Source organism: Leptonychotes weddellii, chromosome 3 (genome assembly GCF_054177405.1).
Source record: "Leptonychotes weddellii isolate Sample4059 chromosome 3, ASM5417740v2, whole genome shotgun sequence".
Taxonomy (NCBI): domain Eukaryota; kingdom Metazoa; phylum Chordata; class Mammalia; order Carnivora; family Phocidae; genus Leptonychotes; species Leptonychotes weddellii.
In genome coordinates this window covers 159,564,524-159,588,139 of record NC_138371.1, presented here as the reverse complement: position 1 = coordinate 159,588,139, position 23,616 = coordinate 159,564,524, and the positions used below count along the sequence as shown (strand labels likewise).

General features: G+C 35.2%; 1 protein-coding gene across 1 annotated transcript in view; it reads right to left on the bottom strand.

Annotated features, from left to right (window-relative positions):
- GPC5 (glypican 5) overlaps positions 1-23,616 on the bottom strand; it is a 1,215,201-nt gene that overhangs the window by 821,764 nt on the left and 369,821 nt on the right. The window contains exon 6 of the mRNA XM_081815097.1: positions 18,570-18,690. Coding sequence (XP_081671223.1) covers positions 18,570-18,690 — 121 coding nt within the window. The remainder of the gene's footprint in view (positions 1-18,569; positions 18,691-23,616) is intronic.

Below are 23,616 nucleotides of genomic sequence, written 5' to 3'. Positions count from 1 at the left end.
TCTACTCTGGCTTCATTTTACAGCCTGGAGCACAACTGTCTCCTCCTGTCCTGCATTTGCACCACTTCATGAGGATCCACTGTAACCCTGAAACATCAATGTGGCCAATTGCTGGCTGCCAAAACAAACAAACAAGCAAACTTTTAGAACTTGTCACACTCTGGCCCTCTGTTACAGAAACATGACTCATGGCCACTTGATTAAGAGAGGGACACCTTATCAACCTGATACCCTTCCAAACAACTTTTCTTTCTTTACTCTATGGAGTCAAATAGAGATTCTCCATGTAATTCCTTCTGCTTGATCCCATGAGACCATCATCTGAAAATTACATTAGGGTAAAAATACGTAGAATAAATGCTTATCAAAGTCATTCACAACAACAATATCTACTAAAGTCTCTGAGTGGAAAAGATGCTTGGAGACCAGTTTAGTGGAGGACATCATAGGAAGGAGAGTAGCTGACGCACGATGGGAAGTATTGGGAACAAGCAGGTTTTTGTCATTCTTCTTCTTAAGACAGTCCATTTATCAGGTAACATGTTTCTTAATACATGAGAATGATCATTCAATTCAGCTTAACAGTTTAGTAACTGAGAACTGATTGAGAATACTTGGATATGCCTATGTACACATCACATACATGCACACTTATATGCAAAATCAGTTGCATGGACCTTATCTCCCTTAAACGGATCTATTTATTGAGTTTGCTAGGGAAAGCATATGCTTAGATACCTCAAGTATATGTCCTGCACACTTCCATATTCTTGCCCACTGAGGACTCTTCTTAAAAGAAGAGAAACAATTTTTAGCTAAGAATCCATATTCCCACTGGCTCCATTTCCATCTCCTCATTTCAGTGACAAATTTCATGGGTTGGAAGGAATGGCGAGATCTCTGAGATGTCTGTGTCTCTACTAGTTTCTCTATTCTCTTAGTTTATTTATTGATTTTTAATAGTTTTTATTGAAGTATAATTAACAAACAGTGTTATACTACTTATACTATACTAATTATACTAGTACAATATGATTCCACAGTTACATTCACTTAGTACCCTATATTATTAGTTTTAATAGCCTGTTTGAGCAAATTCTAAGTATGGAATATAAGAAACAAAAATAATGCATTATGTTTCAAAACACTGGTATCCTGTAAACATAGGCATAGTATATAAGTAGTTTTCCCTAGATTGAAACTGGAATGAGTGCATTTCCAAAATCATCTGTATTTTACTGAGGACAAAAAATTATTCTACCACTGATAATTGCAAAGGCAAAAAGGTTGCAAATGTTCTGATTATCCTATATTTCTGTCTTGTTTCATGTTTTATAAACATAATGCATCAATATCACAATAACATATTGTTATTAAAAGTTCAAGCAGAATTCTAAATTTTCAAGCATTTTTAGAAAAGCAAACTACTGATAATAAATTGTATTTACAGAGAACTCTTATCTACTTTAATGAATTGAGAAATCTAGCATATTAAGACATCAAGAAATGATTATTTAAATGATTTAATTATAGCACATGTTTTTCTGCTGATAATGTTACTAATTATACTTGAATAAACCAAACCTAACAAAACAATTAGAGTCCAAACGTTTAACATAAAAATCCAATCTTATTTGGAGCTCAGACTAGTATTTCAAGTGTAATTTCTCTGTTAGTAATTTATTCTGATTTTTGTAGTTCATTAAAATAAATCAATATCTCCCTTAGAAATAAATTCTATCAGTTCAGGTTTTTTCCACAAAATATTAACAGCAGCACAAAACATTAAAAATATTGAGAAACATTTTAAATGATTTAAGTTGATGTGCCCCTTCCTGATCAAATTTAACTACAAGGTTTTCAGATTGATTCATAAAGAAGGCTTATAAAAATATTATCAAAGTGGAAAATATGTAGCAATCTTATGAATAAAGAGGAAGAGTTCAAAGAGTACTTCTGCATTGCACTGTTGCCTATGCAAAGCCTAATGCAAACAAATGAAAGCAATGCCATGATATTATTATTTTAAAATCTTCAAGATTTTGGTAGATTAGATCATTTGGGGGCAATTATTGATTCTCTCCCCCATCCGCATCCCTGGAGGAAGGATATCCTTTTCCACTGCTTGACTTTGGTATTTGCTGTCCGACTTTGCTTTTTGGCCAAAGGGGAATCTTACAGGAACAAACACAGAAGAAGCTAGCATGTTTTTGCCCAGGCGGGCTTGTGCTCCTGACTTCTACCATAACAATAATGTGCTTTAGGTTCTGTGATCTGAGGAGGATGATCAACACGTGTATTAGATCTGGACTTTAAGCAAATCCCAGCCAAGCATGGCCTAGATCAGCTGACTTGTAGCTGACCACAGGTACAGGAACAAGAAAAAAAAATGCTTATTGATATATCTCACTGAATTTTGCATGTTTTTTTAAAGATTTTATTTATTTGACAGAGAGAGAGAAAGCACAGCAGGGGGAGCGGCAGGTAGAGGGAGAAGCAGATTCCCTGCTGAGCGCAGAGCCCAGACATGGGGCTCGATCCCAGGACCCCAGGATCATGACCTGAGGTGAAGGTAGACATTTAACCAACTGAGCCCCCCAGGCGCCCCTTGCATGGCTTCTTAACCCAAGATTATTGTGGCAATAGCCTGACTGCTACAAAGGTGTTATTGTTGAACATTTCTGTTATTCAGTCATTACATCCACTATGTACATGTTGCAATATCTTTAAAATAAATCATAACTACGTTCTAATTGAAGTAAGTTTTACGCAGTATTTCATGAAATATCCTCTGGTAATTCGTTTTATATTCAATCTTAATTGAATGCCTTCGAGGTTCCTGAAATTGTAACTAATTCTCTGAAGCTAGATCAGAAATCTGAGTATAAAATCTACAAACTGAAAACTTTATCTTTTTATTATGGAAATCTTTTACTATAAGTAGGTGTGGTCTTATTCAATTTTGTAAAATTACTATTTAGGAAATAGCCTGATCCATAATTGAGCCTCAATAATATTGGTTGAATAAAGTAAAGAGATATTGTCAGCTTTCCCTTCCCTATGTACTCAGAAGCAGACCACATCCTAACTGCTATAGGCATTGCTTCTATAATATATTCACTCTTATCAATGCCCTCATTCAATCATATTTTGTATTCCCTGTATCATTAACAGACCTGGCACCTAGTAATACTAAAACAATGCTTGTTCAATGAATGAATGGATGGATGAATGAATAAAACAGAACGAGAATTGTGAAACTGTAATCTAAGATTGAAGGTGTAGTATTTGTAATTAGATTGATTTTAAATAGTTTCTCTTAGTATTTGATAATTGGGAAGATTCATTTTCCTGTTCCATTTAAATTTTACATAGAGTGATCAACTTAATTATAACTTTCATTTATATAGTCAATAGATATATATTGAACATTTCTTATCTTTCCATGCCCTCTGCTAGTCACAATGAGGAAACACAGGTATATCCCATGATGTAATAGAGATGGTAATCAAAAGGCAACACAAAAGATGTTCTACATAGAGGCTTGTTTTAAATGGATAATACCTGGAATATTGTTCCTTGTTACAAATCCAAGAAATGCATTGATAGGTTGAGATGCAATACATTTTAAAGTGTCAGGTAAAGAGGTTTTTTTAAAGAACGGTTGAAATATGATGCGTCAATGAATTAGCATATAAATAGGACAAATTTTCTAGTTATGAGCATATTTGTGAAACAGACATTGAAAATTAGTTTTCTAATAAGGCTATTGTGTTCTTGGATGAAATATAATAATTTTGCTACTCAATTTTCATCAATGAGAAAACAGTGTGGTTACTTAAATCAGAATTTAAGTATTTACATGATATGTGTGAGTCATGTTTCACATTTTCTAAGATGGGGAATTATGAAATTTAAATTCTATACATTTTAATGGGTACAAATCAAATACTTAAAAATTCTTAAGAATTAGGTTTTCATTCCAAGATCTGTGAAGGGCCTTAAGAACATATTTATTTTTTAGAAATGTAAACTTTTCTGATAATGTGATTCCTTTACAAAAACCTTGAAGAGATTTTCTTATCATTAAATTAAAAATGAATGTGTACAATAGAAAGTCCCTAAATCAAGTAAATTTAGCAACTATCTTGTTTTGTTATATATATATATATATATATATATAGTAAGTTCAAATTAGACTTATATAATTAAAAGCTGACAAACTCATTTGCTTTTATAAGATAAAAAGAAAAGAAGTGTGAAAGGGAGTTAAATTAGATTTTACCATCTGTATAATGAGTTTCAGGCCTTGTTTGATAATAAATTTCCAGATATAAAATTTCAAAATGGTCATTTTCAGAAATAGTAACTGACCTGCCTTGTAAAATGTATATAAATGCCCATTCACACTCATTACTATAAAACTCATGATTTGTTTTATTCTTAATGAAACCGATTAACTTTCCATCATATCAATGTGAAAAACATAATAAATGCAGAACTTACATTCATATCACATTTCTTAAGGTTATTATAATTCATATTTTCATTTTATCATAGAACTTTTACTTAGTTTAGTTTTTAATGAATCTCTATAGAGTATTTATTTCACTTCTTCAATATCCTGTGCCTAAGAAACTTTCCCATTGATCCCCTGTGACCACATTCCTCTACCCTCATCCTACTTTTGAGATGCATTTACCGTTCCAAAACTATAGGGGGCCATCTGGTTAAGTGCTCCTGAACTGCAAGAAATATATCCAGAAACTGCTCTGTTCTGACAAATTACATCTTCAAACACATTCATAAAATGATATTTAAGTAATTACAGAGTACATTTATTGAGTCTGCAAAGCATTACGGACTCTTAATACACCTGCAGAAGGCTGAGACTATACATGAGCCAGTTAAAAATTATGTATGGCAAAGAAATGCTTCAGAAAATCAGGTGAATTACTTTTTGCATGCCAAGTTTTGGTGTATTTGGAGTCAATTCCTGAGCACTGCCAAGAGAGGACTGTACATGGCCCAGAAAATCATGAACAACAAGAGAAAAACTGAGCTGTTTGGGAAGCCTTATGAACTACTATGACCCTAGGAACCCAGAGTTCAATGAAGGTTGTAGAACTATGAACTTGATTTAACATCCAGAAGAAGGGGACACCTGGGTGGCTCAGTTGGTTAAGCGTCTACCTTCAGCTCAGGTCATGATCCCAGGGTCCTGGGATCAAGTCCCACATCAGGCTCCTTGTTCCACGGGGAGCCTGCTTCTCCCTCTAGCTGCCACTCCCCTCTGCTTGTTCTCTCTCTCTCTGTCTCTCTCTCGATCTCTGACAAATAAAGGAATAAAATCTTTTTTTAAAAAATCCAGAAAAAGCTAGAAAAGAGGTTTCTCTGGAGCTTTTAACCAGCACAAAGAACAGCCACGTTTAAGCCAAAACATTAGCAATGTTTGTGAGATATAGCTTAAAACATTAAAGTCAGAATAGGAAAATACAGGTTAAGATCAGAAATAATAAAGAATAGCAGACCAACCAAGATATTTGGGTAGAGAGAAAGAGGCCACTGTTGATAGTATCTAATACCCCAGTGTTTTAATTCCTTAATTCTTCTTTTCTAAAAAGTGCTCTCATAAGTCAGGTACAGAGTCCCAAGGAGACTACAGGAGTACATGTTCTTTGTCAGAAAAAAATGAAACATAATGGATAACCAGGACTTACAAAGAAAAAATAGATAAAATTGTTTTTGTTTTTTTTGCAAGTAAAAAATAATAATTTGTTGTTGCTGTTTTTAATTTTCTTATTTAAATTCAATTAGCCAACATATAAACATCATTAGTATTTGATGTAGTGTTCAATGATTCATTAGTTGCATATAACACCCAGTGCTCATCACATCACATGCCCTCCTTAATGCCCATCACCCAATTACTCCATCCCCTCAACCCCCCTCTCTTCCGCAACCCTCAGTTTGTTTCCCAGAGTCAAGAGTCTATCATGGTTTGTCTCCCTCTCTGATTTCTTCCCATTCAGTTTTCCCTCCCTTCCCCTACGGTCCTCTGTGCTATTCCTTATGTTCCACATACGAGTGAAACCATATGATAATTGTCTTTATCGGATTGACTTATTTCACTCAGCATAATACCCTCCAGTTCCATCCATGTCGATGCAAAAATAGGTATTCATCTTTTCTGATGACTGAGTAATATTCCATTGTATATATGGACCACATCTTTTTTTTTTTTTTTTTAGATTTTTTAATTTATTTATTCATGAGAGACAGAGAGAGAGAGAGAGGCAGAGGGAGAAGCAGGCTCCCAAGGAGCAGAGAGCCCGATGCGGGACTCGATCCCAGGACTCTGGGATCATGACCTGAGCCGAAGGCAGACGCTCAACCATCTGAGCCACCCAGGCGCCCAAGGACCACATCTTCTTTATCCATTCATCTTTTGAAGGGCATCTTGACTCCTTCCACAGTTTGGCTATTGCGGACATTGCTGTTATGAACATTGCGGTGCATGTGCTCCTTCTTTTCACTACATCTGTATCTTTGGGGTAAATACCCAGTAGTGCAATTGCTGGGTCGTAGGGTAGCTCTATTTTTAACTTCTTGAGGAACCTCCATACTGTTTTCCAGAGTGGCTGTACCAGCCTGCATTCCCACCAACAGTGTAAGAGGGTTCCCCTTTCTCTGCATCCTCGCCAACACTTGTTGTTTCCTGTCTTGTTAATTTTTGCCATTCTAACTGATGTAAGGTGGTATTTCATTGTGGTTTGGATTTGTATTTCCCTAATGGCAAGTGATGTGGAGCATTTTTTCATGTGTCTGTTAGCCATTTGTATGTCTTCTTTGGAGAGGTATCTGTTTCTATGAGGCCAGCATTACCTTGATCCCAAAACCAGACAAAGACTCCATCAAAAAGGAGAATTACAGACTATTATCCCTGATGAACATGGATGCCAAAATACTCACCAAGATCCTAGCCAACAGGATCCAACAGTACATTAAAAGGATTATTCACAACGACCAGGTGGGATTTATTCATGGGATACAAGGGTGGTTCAACATTCGCAAATCAATCAACGTGATACAATACATTAATAAAAGAAAAGACAAGAACCATATGACCCTCTCAATTGATGCAGAAAAAGCATTTGACAATATACAGCATCCTTTCTTGATTGAAACTCTTCAAAGTATAGGGATAGAGGGAACATATCTCAATATCATAAAGCCATTTATGAAAACCTACAGTGAATATCATTCTCAATGGGGGAAAATTGAGAGCTTTTCCCTTAAGGTCAGGAACATGACAGGGATGCCCACTCTCATTACTATTGCTCAACACAGTACCAGAAGTCCTAGCCTCAGCAATCAGACAACAAAAAGAAATAAAAGTTATTCAGATTGGCAAAGAAGTCAAACTCTCTCTCTTCACAGATGACATGATACTGTATGTGGAAAACCCAAAAGACTCCACCCCAAAATTGTTATTGTTTTTAAAGAGAGAATGAAAGACCTAGAAGTAATAGTTGAAAGAACTGAAACAATGAGGAGTTTATCTGTAGGGAGAGTAGATGTCAGGTTTATGTAGAAAAGGGGAGCAATTAGCTAATGAGGCTGGAGATATGGAAGACAAGATCATGCATGTCCATATAAATCATGATGTAGAGTTTCTCTTTCATTTTAAAAATTATATTTATATTTATCAGAGTAATAAACATATCTAGTAGAAAATGAGTAGTACCAAAAGTCTTATGTTAAGAAAAAAATAGCATTTCTTTGCCCAAGCACTTTATATACCATGTTTCCTGCTCCTGTAAGCAGTAATAATCAACCTGATTGATTTTTCTAGCATTAACCTTACGTGTCTATATAACTTTTAGTAAATAGGCAGTTTTTCTGTTTCTTCATTGTCAATTCTTGACAATAGTTACTGACTCCCTGTTATACCACCAAGTCCCCATTTGCTTTTCCCATACAACTAATACAGCTTTAGCAAAGTTTTGATTACTGTAATGTCTACAATTATATTATTTACTTCAGAGCAATAGTGTATTGTGATTATATTTCTTTTCCTGCAAAGCTTTATTCCCCATAATCCATAATTGCCATGGTACCTATCAATTACATAGCTTGCCTTGCATCTATCACATCTATGTCTCTATCTTATTTTTTCCTCAAATGATTTAGATCTGTGAAATGCTTAGTAATTTATTTTCCATACACTCCAACATATCACTTTAAGCTACTGATTTTTTTTTCCTTTTTAGCTTACAAAATTCCCTCCCACAGTCAACCTTTTCTTTATTATGATGTTTTCAATATAAGTTTCCTAAACCCTATTATCTTATTATTTCTCAATCACTCCCACTGCCAACAGCTTTCTACAAAAGGTATAACAAAATATGTATCTGTGTATCCTTACTTATCTGAAAATCTTTTAAATTTATTCTTATACTTGACTGCTAGTTTAGTTGGGTATAGAATTTCAGGCCAGAAATCAGTTGCCTCATAATTTGAAGGTATTGCTTTTCCATTTTTGTCTAGTATTCCTGTCAATAAGCAACTATAAATCTAATAGCTATCTTTGCATGCATTCCTGTGTATTTTCTTTAGTTGGTTTCTTTCCCTGGAAGATTTTAATATCTTCTCTTCAGTATTCAGAAATTTCACAATTATTGTGTGTGGTGTATGTTTCATTCATTGTCATGGCCACTTAGTAGGTTCCATTTGGAGTCATGATTCCTTATTTCTGAAAAAAAATATTTGATAAATTTCTTCTATTAGTTTGGTTCTTTTCTGTGAAATTCTTATTACTTGAATCTCCTGGAGTGAAATTATAATGTCTCATCATTTTACTATTTCCTTCTCTTTTCTGTGTGTGTTATAATTTTTTAGGATATTTCCTTGGCTTTATCTTCAACACCCTTCCGTTGAGTTCAATTTAAAGAAATTAAAGAAAGGTACAAAGATCTTGGGGTGGAGTAATCAGAAACTTTGGTGGGAAATCAAGAGAGTGAGAACAAAGAGATGATCAACAGCATAGATAAGTGATATTAAATGCTCAAGAGAGATGACAACTGATAAAAGCCTATTAGATTCTGAATAACAAGAGAAAGATAATCAGTGAATTTAGCAAGAGCATTTCAGTGGAATGATGGAGCCAGCAATCAGACAACAGTGTGTTAGGGAAATAACAGCAAGTGGGTCAGGAAGTAAGAGGGCAAAGACTGATAAAACTTCACAGGCATTTAGATATTAAAAAGTAATTATCTTATTTAGCACAGTATTAGCAAAACCATCAAGGTCAGGTAGGATAAGCCTTCAGTATACTACCAATAGTTATTGCCAGTATAAGAGAATATTCTATATACAAATGAAAAGTGATGTCAAAATAAAATAATGAAATACATTTGTTAATATTTATTATGTAAATGATTCATACAATATGTGATCTTTTGTGACTGGCTTCTTTTACTTGTGTTTTCTTTTCTTTTTTTTTTTTTTTAAAGATTTTATTTATTTGACAGAGAGAGACACAGCGAGAGAGGAAACACAAGCAGGGGGAGTGGGAGAGGGAGAAGCAGGCTTCCCGCGGAGCAGGGAGCCCGATGCGGGGCTCGATCCCAGGACCCTGGGATCATGACCTGAACCGAAGGCAGACGCTTAACGACTGAGCCACCCAGGCACCCCTTTTACTTATGTTTTCAAGGTTCTTCTATGTCGTAGCATTTTATCCATATGAAGTCCTTTTTACTGCTGAACAAGGTTTCATTTTACAGATATATAATATTTTATTTATCCATTCATCAGTTGATGATCATATGAGTTGTTTCCACTTTTTGGATATTATGAATGATGCTGCTATCAACATTCATGCACAGGTTTTTGTGTGGACACATATTTTTTTCTCTCTTGGGTATATAGCTGTGAGTAAAATTTCTGGCTCACATGGTAACTCTATGTTTAGTCTTTTACAAATCCATCTAATTATCAAAGTAGTTGCATGGTTTTATATTCCACCAGTGGTATTTGAGAGCTTCACTTTCTCCACATCCTACACACTGATGATTTTTTTATATTTTTGATTATATAACAAAAAATGTTAATTAAGGTGACTATAGACATACAGCTAGTACCTACAAGAACTGGAATTTAATCATATGCCTTGTCCTAACTCAAAACTCATGCTCTTTAGCATACTGCTATATTGTGGCCAGTGTGTTTTATTGAAATAAAAGGGATTTTGTTTTTTGTTTGGGGGTTTTTCTTTTTTTTCTTTTTTTGGTGCTTTGACATTACTGAATGGATAGATAATAACTCTCAAAGGCATTATTTTTCTCACTTGTTCTAGTTTCTGATAATATAATGTTATACGTTTATCTTTTAGATTTCATAATTCTTAAAAAAATTTAAATACCAATAATTTCAATTTTTTACAATAAATCTGAATTATTGTGGGAGGTGGCTATAACTTGGAATGTCATTTTGTGAAATAAAGCATATTTCATGTTATATTTTAACAGAAAGATTAAAAGTCTTAGCCCATAAATGACTAATCACCAAAACATAAAGTATAAAAGTTCTAGTGCTCAAATTCTTTCAGTATATTTGATAAACAGAAAACCTGGTAAATAAATGGCTCAAATCTTAATAGGTAGTAATAACATGTAAGATCAGCAGCAGCCAAGTGAATATAAAGTAAAATTTTATACAACATAGAACAATTACATACTCTTTAAATTAAAAAAAAAAAAAAAAAAACAATGGCCAACCCAAATCCTCTCATTTCCAGTTGATTGTACACTAATTGAAATGGTTGGTTTTATGCTGACAATTGATTTTTTTTTTTTAATGAAATGGCCAATAGTGAAGTCAGTGCATTATACTACACACTCCAGAAAGCAACCTTCCATTGAATTTACTCAGACCAACAAACTGCTAAATTAGATGGCCATTCAAAGTTATTGAGTACATTTCAAATACTTTCTTCTGAATCAAAAGATAACTAAATGTGTTTTGGTTACTACTGCACTGCTAATGTAAAATCATAAGGTATGTATCTCTCTGGAATTTTAATACGGTAAGCCTGGGAACATGACATTGGTGTGTAGTAGAGATGAGGAGCAAGGAGTCAAGGTGCTGTGGTGAATTTCCTGAGCAAGAAAAGCAGTCGGCAGAAGGGAAGGAAACTGACAGAATCAGCTGACACCCCTGACCAGTCAGTTATGATTGACTGGTTCTGCATCACTGTTACTAGTTATTACCAATAAGAAGAAGTTTCTAAAATGTGTATTAGATTAAGTGTTTTCATGAAAAAAACTTAGTTTTCAGAATTCAGAAACTGACATTCTAAAAACCTTGTGCGTTTTGGGGTGTTTTTTTGTATTTATAGACACTAACCTTAGAACTATTCATTAAGATTTAAATCAGAATCTCTTCTCACTCTATCACAGCTCTAAAGTTTCTATTTATCATATCGGTATTCTAGGAAGAGAATGGGAAAAAAGAAAAGAGGCAATTTAGTGCCATCCTTTCCTACATGAAATAAGAGCGTCCTCATCTCTGCTTGAATCCAGTAGGTTGTGATTATTGAAATACATATTATAAGATGTCTATATATTTTGTAGTTTCAAGCAAATGGTTATGATTATTGCTTTTTCTCACATTAAAAACCAAATTTATTTTACACATGAAGACATATTTCCAAAGAAGTTTTAGTCTCTATAAAAATGAATATTTAATAGAAACTGATAATATTCTCTTATGTATTATAATTATTAGGTTTGAAGAAATAAAATGTTACTTAAATCTACTACTTTTAACAACACTGTAGCATTTATTGGTTTTGCAATAAAAGAATTATAGAAAATTGCTGTGATATTACTTTTTATGTTTCATATTGAAAGTAAGTAAAGGGATTTCTAAGCAATTGGTCATTATCGTTCATAACTAACCATACTCAGGAGTTAGGCTTTTAACTGCTGACACCATTTTGGTTTTTTTTAGGAAAAATGATAGATGTTATTTAATGTTTAAAGATAAACTGCTGCAAACATGATTTTTTCCTGACAACTTTGCCCTAAACAAACCTAGTCAAATATGAACAACAAGGAGTTTTAAAGTGAGTTTGCTAAGAGAAAAAAATCTGAATTAAAATTTTCAATCATTTCCTCAGTCAGTATACTAAGAGAAATCAGGTATTGTTTCTAATCTATTATTAAAGGGCAATTCAGTTTGATGCAAACATCTAAGAAAGTTCATGTTAACCCTTTAAAAATTCTCCTTTTAGAAAATTCCTCACTTGCTCTTGACTGCGCCGTACTCATCACTGGCAATTTTCATCAGTACAAGCGTTGTCTCCCTCAAGTACAGGTTTTAAAACGCAGGAAAGTGCTGGAAAGTATGTTAGCACAATGGCTTCTCCAGAGAAAGGGGCAGAATGACAGATGGTGGGAGGTCAGGCATGACTTTCTTCTTTTCTCCACGCTTCCTATCCCCAATTCAGAAGGACTTACAGAGTCAGTGAGGGGACTTCGAAAAAGTGCCTGAGATATTCCCTGAGAACCAAGCTATAATCCCTAATTCCCCATTTATATCAGATCTTCTGAGCAACTTTTTTTTTTCTTGGTAGGATTTAAAAATAGAGGGCTTTTCCTAACAATGAAATAAAGTTCTTTGTTTTTGCTAGGACTTTTCTCTAGAAAGCCTTGAAATTTTTAGCAACTATTTTCTAATTAAAATATTTATTTTGGCCATACTTGCCGTACCTGCAGGTGATACCAGCTCAAGCTAACATGTCTAAAGGACTGTCTAAAGGACTGCTACTTTGGTCTCTAGAATTCCATGTGATTTTCCTACCACCAATGTGTGGTCACTGCCAAGTTCCCAACTATACCCTCAACATGCTGAGAAAGTTGACAAATATCCTGTGCTTCACGTATAAATTCTTACAATTTTTCTGGATAAAAATCTAGCAATACTTATCAAAATACCTAAGATTATTAATGAACAGATTCTTGGTTATAACCATCTAGAAATGTATCATAAGGGGAAAAAGTGGTAAAAAGATTCATCTTTAGGAATATTCATATTAGCAGTACTTATTATTGTGAAAAATTGGTAACAACCTAAATATCCAACTTCAGTTTGGTATTAAATAAAATTATAGTCCTTCCATATGATAGAATAATATACATGCACGAGCAACCATATTCCTGAGTATTTTATGGTATGGAAACAAATATGTTATATGTTGTTAGGTGAGTACTTCGGGACACAAAACCAAATGCACTCTTTGATCTCATTTTGTTTTATAAGAGAAAGTCAAAGTTTTGATTTAATTATATGTATAATTAAGTACAGCAAAAGCCTACAAGGCTTATTTCCTGAGATTGCTTGTTTTATAAGTGTTAGAACATTTATTTTCCCCCCTTTTGTACAATTTTCTAAGACAATAAAATTCAATTTCTTATAATGAACATTGGTTATTCTTCAGTAAAAGAAAAGTTCATGTTATTAATAATACCTTGTCTGCCCTACATCAACTGTCTAAGTAGCTACATGGTATCACACACATTTAATAAATGCTTTCTCCATTCCTAGATTTTCTGAATACACATCTTTCATATGATTCTGCTGTTTTATATTCTCCCCTAACAGTTTTGTTGCGAATTAATTCTCTAAGAAGAAGGTGGCAACCTCATAGTCCCATGACTTAAATACTATTTAACACCGATGCTCCCAAACACGCACCTCCTGCTCTGTGGTTGCCCCTGAATTCTGGTTGTATCTCTCGGGAGTCTGAGGCATTTCAAATGTAACAAAACCATAATTTCTAATCAACCCCAACAACTAAACCCCATACTTGCTCCATTTCCAGAATTTCTTGTTTCATTAATGACACTATCACCCCACCAAAGGTAGTTCTCATGCTTGCTCTCCCCTCTCTATCCCATTTCCAATCCATCAACAAATCTTGACTAACTCTCCTTCCCGTATTTATCTAAATCTCCCTGCTTCGCATGTTGGCCACTCTTCTTATTCTAGTCCCGATAACCATGATCTTCTGCCTTTATTACTTACTTCCTCTATTTTTGTTCTTCTTCTACTTTGGTCCATTTTCCAAAGTGAAGACTAAATTATCTTTACAAAACATTAATTAAATTATATCATCCTCTGCCTACAGTCTTTGGTTTCCCATCCCACTTAGGATAAAATTTAAACTCCCTGCTGGAGTCTACCAAATTCCCGTTAATTCAGAGCATCTCTCTCTTTCTCTACCCTCCACTCACTCAGTTCTGGCCACATGGCCTTCTGTTTGTTCTTCGAATACAATAAACCTATTTCTGCCACAGGTCCTTTGAATGTAGTATTCCTTTTGCCCCACACACAGATCTCCCAGATTTTTCTGATTCCCTTCTTCTCCTTCTTCAGCATCAACCCAAATATCCACCTCCCCTTTTGGTGGCCTCCACAAGCACACTCTTCTTAAGTAACGTTTCCTACTTCATCCTGTTTTGTTTGTTATAACATTTGTCAGCCGACAGTTATTGTACTTACATATTTTTTCTTAGAATGTAAATCTCATGTGAACAGAGTTGCGTCTGCTTTGTTCACCCCTTTAACCTTGTGTAGAACCAGGCCCACAGTGGGAACTCAGTAAGTACTGTTCGAATATTTTGAACAAATTATTAAGACATTCAAAAAGTGCCATTTTTCAAAGTAAAATTCCTACCCACTTGTTTAGTGACTGTAACTGCAGAAGTTACAGGGTAGAAAATGAGGTGCAGCTCAATGACAGGCCAAAAAGAAAGGTGTTTGGAGGCTAATGTATGGAGCCAACTTTTGCTAATAAATATGGCTGGTTTATTTCCCTATATTTACATAGGGCGAAAAGGACAAGAGGAACATTAGCTTATCCCTACAATGAGAGATGTAATTTTCATTGTTAAATGCACTTAGTATCTGTCACAGTAAGAAATAGATTGAGTTCTGTGGAAACACAAATAAGTGATCATCTAAATCTACAGATTAAATTCTGAACCTACTTCTACTTCCTCCCTTTGTCTCACACTACTCCCAAATGAAGAAACTATCATTTATAGAAGACAATTTTCTGAAACTTTTCAGACCTGACACCGTGCTAGGTCTTTATAACTCCCCCCCTCACAGTGACAGTATAATAGCCAGCCCGGCCAGGGCACACATATATGATTAGCAGTCAGAAGTCTAGCAAAATCAAAAATGTTTCTTCCTCTTTGGAACAGCTGGCTTGGGAGAGAACATGTTCTAAGACATTAAAGGTGAATATTTTCATGACACCTGTACAAAATGACTTTCTGCTATCTTCTCTAAAAACCTAAGTTTCAATCTTTATCCTATAGACTTTAAAAGATAGAACTCAAAGGTAACATTTTATATCATAGTCTCTTACAGTCCTAGAACAAAACTTAAGCATGAATAATTGGAGATCTGCACACTAATATAAAGATGAAAGAATGAGACTCAATTTAACACAAGAGCTAAAAAAAAAAAAAAAGTGGGATTATTTCCCTCTGCCATCTTGAAAAGGATATGGCTTTAAAACCTACGAAACAAGAAGACAGTGACGTTATGCTGGATGGGCAACATATCAGTGAACCCTCTTCCTAAGAGTTTTTATAAACCTTTATATTTTGACTATCTACTTATTTCTTTGTGAATATAGTTTTCTTCTATCTGTGGACTCTTTCCTATATAGCAGCTCCATCCTCATTACCTATAACAAGGTTTCCATCAACTTTCATCATGTATATATTCCATAAAGTTTGAACACACACCTACTTGATATGTGAATTTATGTATTTTTACCCTAAACACATGTGCCATTGTGCTGTTACATATTTTATACACTTTCCTACAACCAAGTACATTAACATAACGAGACAGAATAGACACTGAAGTTCTATTTTTCCTTCCTGCCCTCCAGTCGATTGGTTTATGCCCTCTCTGGGGGAATGTTTAGCTCCCTTTGGAGACCACTAAGATTTTCTCTCAAGGAAAGGGACTGATTCATATTAAAGCTCTTTTCATTTTATGATCAATGTGCACTAGAGTTCCTGAATAGTCTAGATCTGCATACCTTATTATACCATGTTACAGTGCATGAAGCTATGAGGTGCCAGCTAGAACAAGGTATTTGTTCCTCCAGCTGCAGGTAATATTGTTGGCTGGTAGTAACTCAGAGCTGAGTTAACACTCCCCTGCCTCCACCCTAGTAGCCCTCATCCAATTACTGGTCCAATAACCCACACCTCCTTGTTTCAGTTCAGGCCAACTGGAAAGGGCCATCCTAGCTCCAGAGGTCCTACTGGATTCAGAAGAAGCTTCCATTATTACTACAATTGCACGCTCTCGCTCTCTCTCTCTCTACAGTGCTACTTCCTCCAGTCCTTCACTGATTGCAAAGGCACCCTGCCAGAAATCTCCTGCACACAAATCTCTGTTGCGGAGCCTCTTATGTGTTGAGTTCCTAATAGATTGTTTATTGAGGCACTGGAAATTCAAGAATTAAACTAATATCCTAAGTCCTTCTGAATCCCCGTTAGTTTCTCACTGAGTCAAGATGCATGTCTTTTGTTTTCTGGATGTCTTCTTTGTTTTTCTTATTATGGAAAATCAAGGTTCCAAAAATTGGACAGGAAGAGTGACCTCCTTCTTCTAAATGCCTGAGTGACATTTACTGATGGGCTTAATATCACTGCTTCTGAGAACAACAGATCTTCAACCTGATCTCAGCCATTCTGCCCCAGACTGTGGTCTAATTCATACTGCTCACTCTGATGCCTGCTTCAGGGTCACTTCAGCTCCTGACACAATCCCAGTTCCACTCAGGTTCAAGAAATGTTAGAGCGCTTGACCTACTAGCAGCATAAGGCACCTACTTACTTTACCTGGGATATATCTCTCTGAGAGAATTGGTTTAACTCACTAGAGGCTATGAGGTTTAATGCACTAGTAGTCATGACACCATTTTTCTCTTACACTTTTCTCAATGGAACTTACTTGATTCTGCCATCCAGGGTGAAAGCTCTGTTTTCCCAATGCACCAGTCACAGAATAAGCAAAGTAACAATTATTGCTTCCTGGAAGGGAGAGATCTATGGTATTGGACATAGTGCCCTCTGTTTACATTTTCTTTGATAAAGATACAGACTTTCATAAAAATGGAATCCTAAGAACTGGCCCTACATAAACTTAAGTTTTGCAAAACAACTATGAAAAGCATACCAATGACTCTAGATTTTTTTTTTTTTTTTTTTTTTTTTAGAGAGAGAGAGAATGCCTGTGAGCAAGGGGGAGAGTGGTGAGAAGAGGGAGAGGGAGAGAGAGAATCCCAAGCAGGCTCCATGCCCAGCGAAGAGACCCACATGGGGCTCGATCTCATGACCCTGAGATCATGTCCTGAGCCAAAATCGATTTGGATGCTTAACCTACTACTGAGCCACCCAGGCACCCCTACAATATTTTAATATTCATAAAAACTCAATACAATGCTTAGGTATAGTTTCTGACATAGAATATCAGAAATAAGAAACCACCCAAGGTTTTACTTAGAAAAAATGAGAATATATGCATAGATAAATTGTTATAAAAAAACGAATACCTAAAATATAGTCCTTCTTACCCCAAACTCCAATAGATGAAGAACGGAGGATGGCCATTACAGCATGTAATATAATATTTGATTCTAATTAAAAGATTATTCAGTGAAATGCTCTTTTGATAGAAATTGACATGCTTCATATGCTATATATTAAAAACAGTAATACATACTTGATTACAGATTATTAAAGATATAACAGAAGTATTTCATAAACAGTCATTAGGTAGATTATAAGATAACATGTAAAAGGTGATACAGGAAATAAATACAAAAATGCCTATTATCCATTTATGACTTAACATTTATTGAAAGTGGAGCAAAATCCTTCACAGCAAGGCTCAGAGAGTTGCCTGCAAAGTGACTCCAGTGTCTTCTATGGTTGTTGTTTTTTTCCCTGTCACGGCAGTCCCCATGTCTAAAGCTCATTCATCGGGGATGAAGCTTATGCTACGATTTTCACTATACCTTGAGATGCTGAGGCTATGGCTACTTTTCACAGATACGGAGCGCCCTCCATTAAAATACTACTGTATGGCACCTGGGTGGCTCAGTGGTTAAGCGTCTGCCTTCGGCTCGGGTCACGATCCCGGAATCCTGGGATCGAGCCCCGCATCGGGCTCCCTGCTCCGCCAGGAGCCTGCTTCTCCCTCTGCCTCTGCCTCTCTCTCTGTGTGTCTCTCATGAATAAATAAAATCTTAAAAAAAATAAATAAAATAAAATAAAATACTACTGTACATTGACTCTGTAAGAAAATTGCTCAACAAAATATTTCTAAAATCTCAATACAAATAATTGATTCCAATACTCACATTTAGGTAGGACCATCAGATAGGATTAATAGATTTATCACATGTAATGGAAAGCGAATACTTATTATTTACCATTGATTATACCAATAAATAGAGTATCAGCACTTACCTGAATAACGTGCTTCAGTTTATCAATAATTTGATTTATCACGGGATCAGTTCCTCTGACTTTGACTTCGGGATTTCCAGATTGGGCTTTGATTCCATTTCCAACCACACGCTGAGTATAGCTAACAAAGTGAAAAGTGGAAGATAATAGAATTTAGTAATCTGATCAGAATATTATCTGCCATAACCATTTGAATACACCTGAGCTCAGAATCTTACTCTTTTAAGAGTGTACAACAATGCTTTTTTTCTTGGAACAGGCCCTGGCCCAGCTGCGACATTATTTTAGTAAGATGCTTACCATGGAAACATGAACTATTCTAATGTTTTTCTCTCAAAAGACCCAACCGAAAATTAACTATGTTTTAATACTATTTATCAATATACTAAAGAAAGCTAATGTACATCCCACTTTGTTACCAGGTCTTGCTGAATTACACATATGTCTGAATCCATATTACCTGGGTCAATTTAATTCATTGTATACGGTATATAAATGAGTCCCAATACTATTTTTTTTTTACATACTGGACTACAAAAGTCAAAATTATGAACATTATAAATAAACAACTAAAACCGGCAAAATATTTTGCAAGCAGACAAAAACACAATCTTTCACCAACATTTATCTAAACAAGGGTCTAGTAAATCATGTTGTATGTAATAGGGTGACTTCATAGGTGGTTAAAGTCATTGCAAATTACTATCTTCCCAAAATGACAATTTAGATTCATCAGTCACAATCCTAGGAATGAAGGAGAGGTTCAGTATGTTATGGGAATAGCTAGAAGGAACGGTATATGCCATGTGAGAGGTTAGGGATAACATGGGTAGTAAACACTGAACATATGGAGAAGTCCATCCGGACTAAGACACTTGGGGAAAAATTAAAGAAGTTATTGCTTGTGTTAGCCCTTGAAGTATTACGGGAAGAACAGGTCTTAGATGGTATAGTTAATGTAAACTCCAGAGCAAAGGATGACATCCCAGCCCGAGAAATGGCAAAGGCATATGAATAACACACACAGGGAAGAATAGCTACGTTTCTAATTACAAAGAGTACAAATAGGGAAAAGTAAGAGATAGGAGGCCATGCCCTGAACATTCCATACTCTCTCCATTTAAGACTCTCCTCTGAGTAATCTGTTTGTTCAAACAGAAGTCATAATAAAGTGGCCTCAGAGAATTTCCAGCAAGCATTTTCATATTATGTTTAATGTAATATTTCTTCCCTCTATTTGAGCAGAGTATCACAGCTACTCTCATGCACCCTGTGGATTTTCTACAGCAATGGAAGCTCTTTGAAAAGATGAAAGGAGGTTCCACTGTTGAGAATATGGCCAGATACAAGAAGTTTTAATGAATATCCAATTCCTCCCCAAATTTTGCACACCCAGTGACTAATTTATACAAGTGGATCAAACAATTACTAGCTAGATCCTTCCAATTAAATGATGCAACTTTTTTATATTGATAATATCAATTGCATGTGACAAAAATAATGATATTAATAAATCTTTTTTAATTTTTAAAACAACCTTAAACCCGCTTCTTAAGGCAGAAATAAAGGGGTATAGAGTTAGGTATTCCAGTATACATTAGGGATTTGGCAATATATACCAATAACTATTAGTGGAAGGAAATCAATTACACAAATCTATTGATATGTAATAATATTTTTTACTTAAGAGGAATTAAGCAAACTATAAATATTAAGCTTCTCTTAACTCCTCTGTAGCACTATTATATTTTTCTTCCAAATATTTCAAGCAGATTACATATGTGGCTCCTTTATTAATGCATTTATTATTAATAATGATGAATACTATGAATACATAAATGGACAAATCCATGTTTATGATTCAGGCATTGTTTTAGATACTTTCATTGGAGTTTGTCAATTTATCTACATGATAATCATTTGTTGTGGCCATGAGCATGTGCCTATGGACCTCAAAGTACAACAAGTTTAATTGACTAAGAGTACCTGCTGTTTTGCTCTGAAATCTATTTCTGCACCTGTCCCCAACCGAAGACTGTGTTCAGCAGGGATATTAATGCAGAGCCATCACAGGAAGACAGAGGGTTCCTCTGATAGCTAAGTTTGTCTCAGGAATCCCTGAAACCCTTGCTAACCTTTCCTTAGGCTGCACATCATGCTTGATACTTCCACTCAAACTTCTTACCCCTTCCCTGCACTCTGGGTCACGCGTGCTTCATGACTAACAGCTTTTCCAGCCTTACTCAGTTTCCACCCCATTTGTTTGGATAGGCATCTCCCTTAATAAAACCCTCTTGTGTTTAATCCCTTTTTCGCATCTGCTTCTTGGAGAATCCAGATTAATACATCATATAATATTTATATTATAAGGATTCCCACTCTACAGATTGGGGATCTAGGATGTGAATATGTTCAGTAACTTTCCTAATGCAACAGTTTGTTAAGTGTGCAGCAAGGGTATGAATCCAGGGAACATGAGCTCCAAAATATAATCACTCAATAATTATTAATGAAAACTCCTGAAACCAACTAATATAAACTAGAGATACAATTAGTTTTGTCCAAAGTGTTTTTCTTCTTTTTGTAATCCTTTCTTTTTTTCTGTAACTACAGCATTTTCAAATGTTTTACTACTCATAATTAGAAAAGGATGTACTATTTTCTTCAAAAATCGCAGTGAACAGTTGTATATTACCAGCTAAAGAGGGAAGTTATGCTTGCTGGAGGGGTGAAAAGAAACTAATAGAGTGCAAGTTTGCTATAAGATTTTCCTATTTCTCTAGAAACACAGACATAATATGAGCAATGGAAATTTAGTCTCATCACTTAAATACAGTAAAACCTTACACAATACAGGTTTGAACTCTCTGGGTCTACTTATACATGGATTTTTTTTTTCAATAAATACAGTACTATAAATGTATTTTCTCTTTCTAGTTATTTTCTTAATAACATTTTATTTATTTTCCCTACTTAACTTTATTCTAAGAATATAGTATGTAATACATATAACACACAAAATACGTGCTAATCGACTGTTATCGGTAAGACTTCTGGTCAGCAGTAGGCTGTTTGTAGTTTCAGGAGAGTCAAAAGTCATACGTTGATTTTTGACTATGCCCCTAACCCCCACATCCTTCAAGGGTCAGTTGTAAACTATTACTTTGGTTGCATCTTGGTTTATGTACAGACCATGAACTTACTTTCAAGATGCGGGAATGTCACGTCATATTAATCTGAAGAATTTCACATTTTTATTCTTAACTATCACAGTTGATAACACAGATAAATTTTATCACAATTACAACTGACCAAGAATCTCATTCCAAACTAGTGTATTATTCAGGAGTTAAGTATCACTATTCTTACATATTATTTAAATAAGGAAAAACACTGCCGCAGGGCATTTAAGATACTTCAAGTGAAATATAAGTTTTTTGGGTTTTTTTTAAAGATTTTATTTATTTATTTGACAGAGAGAGACATAGCGAGAGAGGGAACACAAGCAGGGGGAATGGGAGAGGGAGAAGCAGGCTTCCCGCCGAGCAGGGAGCCTGATGTGGGCCTCGATCCCAGGACCCTGGGATCATGACCTGAGCTGAAGGCAGCCGCTTAACTGACTGAGCCACTCAGGCGCCCCAGAAATATAAGTTTTAAAAATAAGTTTTTCTTTTCTGTTTTCATAAAGTTAAGAACTACGATGCAACAGTGGTACATACACACCAGAAGAGTTTAAATGAAAAAGACAGACGATACCAAGTGTTGGCATGGACATGGACCAGTTGGAGCCCTCTCTCTTTGTGGATGGGTGTGCAAACTGATATAAACCACTATTTGACATGTATACTAAAGCTAACAATCCCATGGTCCTGGGGATATACTCAACAATGTCTACCAAAAGACAGGTATAAGAATGCTCAGGGAAGTATTACTCAAAATAGCCCCAAATTGGACATAACCCCAATGTCCATAAGCATTAAGATGGGAAAATAAATGGGAGTATATTTATATAATAATATACTATACAGCAATGAGAATGAATGAATTATAACTATATGTAATATCTTTTTTTTTTTTAAAGATTTTATTTATTTATTTGAGAGAGAGAGAATGAGAGACAGAGAGCACGAGAGGGAAGAGGGCAGAGGGGGAGGCAGACCCCCCGCTGAGCAGGGAGCCCGATGCGGGACTCGATCCCGGGACTCCAGGATCATGACCTGAGCCGAAGGCAGTCGCTTAACCGACTGAGCCACCCAGGCGCCCTCTAACTATATGTAATATCTTATAAGCTAAATGCTGAATGAAAGAAGCAAGGTATAGAACATGCACTATGACCCCATCTATAAAAGTTTAACAATAAATCAATGTTCTAAATCACCATAAGCACTACTCTAGGAGATACTGTCTAGAAGGCTGAAGTGGATTTCTGGGGCTCTAGTAATATGTTCCTTGATTTGGGTGCTGGTTACACAAGAATTCTCATTTTGTGTAAGAAAAAAGATTGAATTGTACAGTTAAGATTTGAATATTTCATTGTATGCATGTATTTTCAACCCAAATAAAACACTTACATTATTAAACTCCTTCTGCTCTTTTTCTTAATATGTATACAACAAACAAATTTTCATTGAACCATGTATAAATAAAAGATCCACACTGGTATTGTTAACGTGGGCTAAATGGTTTTGTCATCACTAAATGAGTAATTTAGGATCCTGGTTTGATATAAAAACTTACTCCCTGCAGCCTTTACTTTGCATGCAAAATATATGGTTTCTTAATGAAATAAGAATTTTTCTAACAAAGACTTTTTGAGCTTCTTATTATGAAATTTTAATAAATCACTAATCACGTTTTCCCTCTAAATGTACAAGTAATGGATAAAACTTTTCAAGGATCCCTACAGAGGTTTCTTGACTTGAAAAATTGCTTGCATTTCAACTAGGAGAAGGGAATAAAACACACACCAAAAAAAAAGAGGCACATTTTTTGTTAGAGAAGTAATAGACCCACCATCTGTGCTTATTTCTTCTAAGCAGGTCTGGTA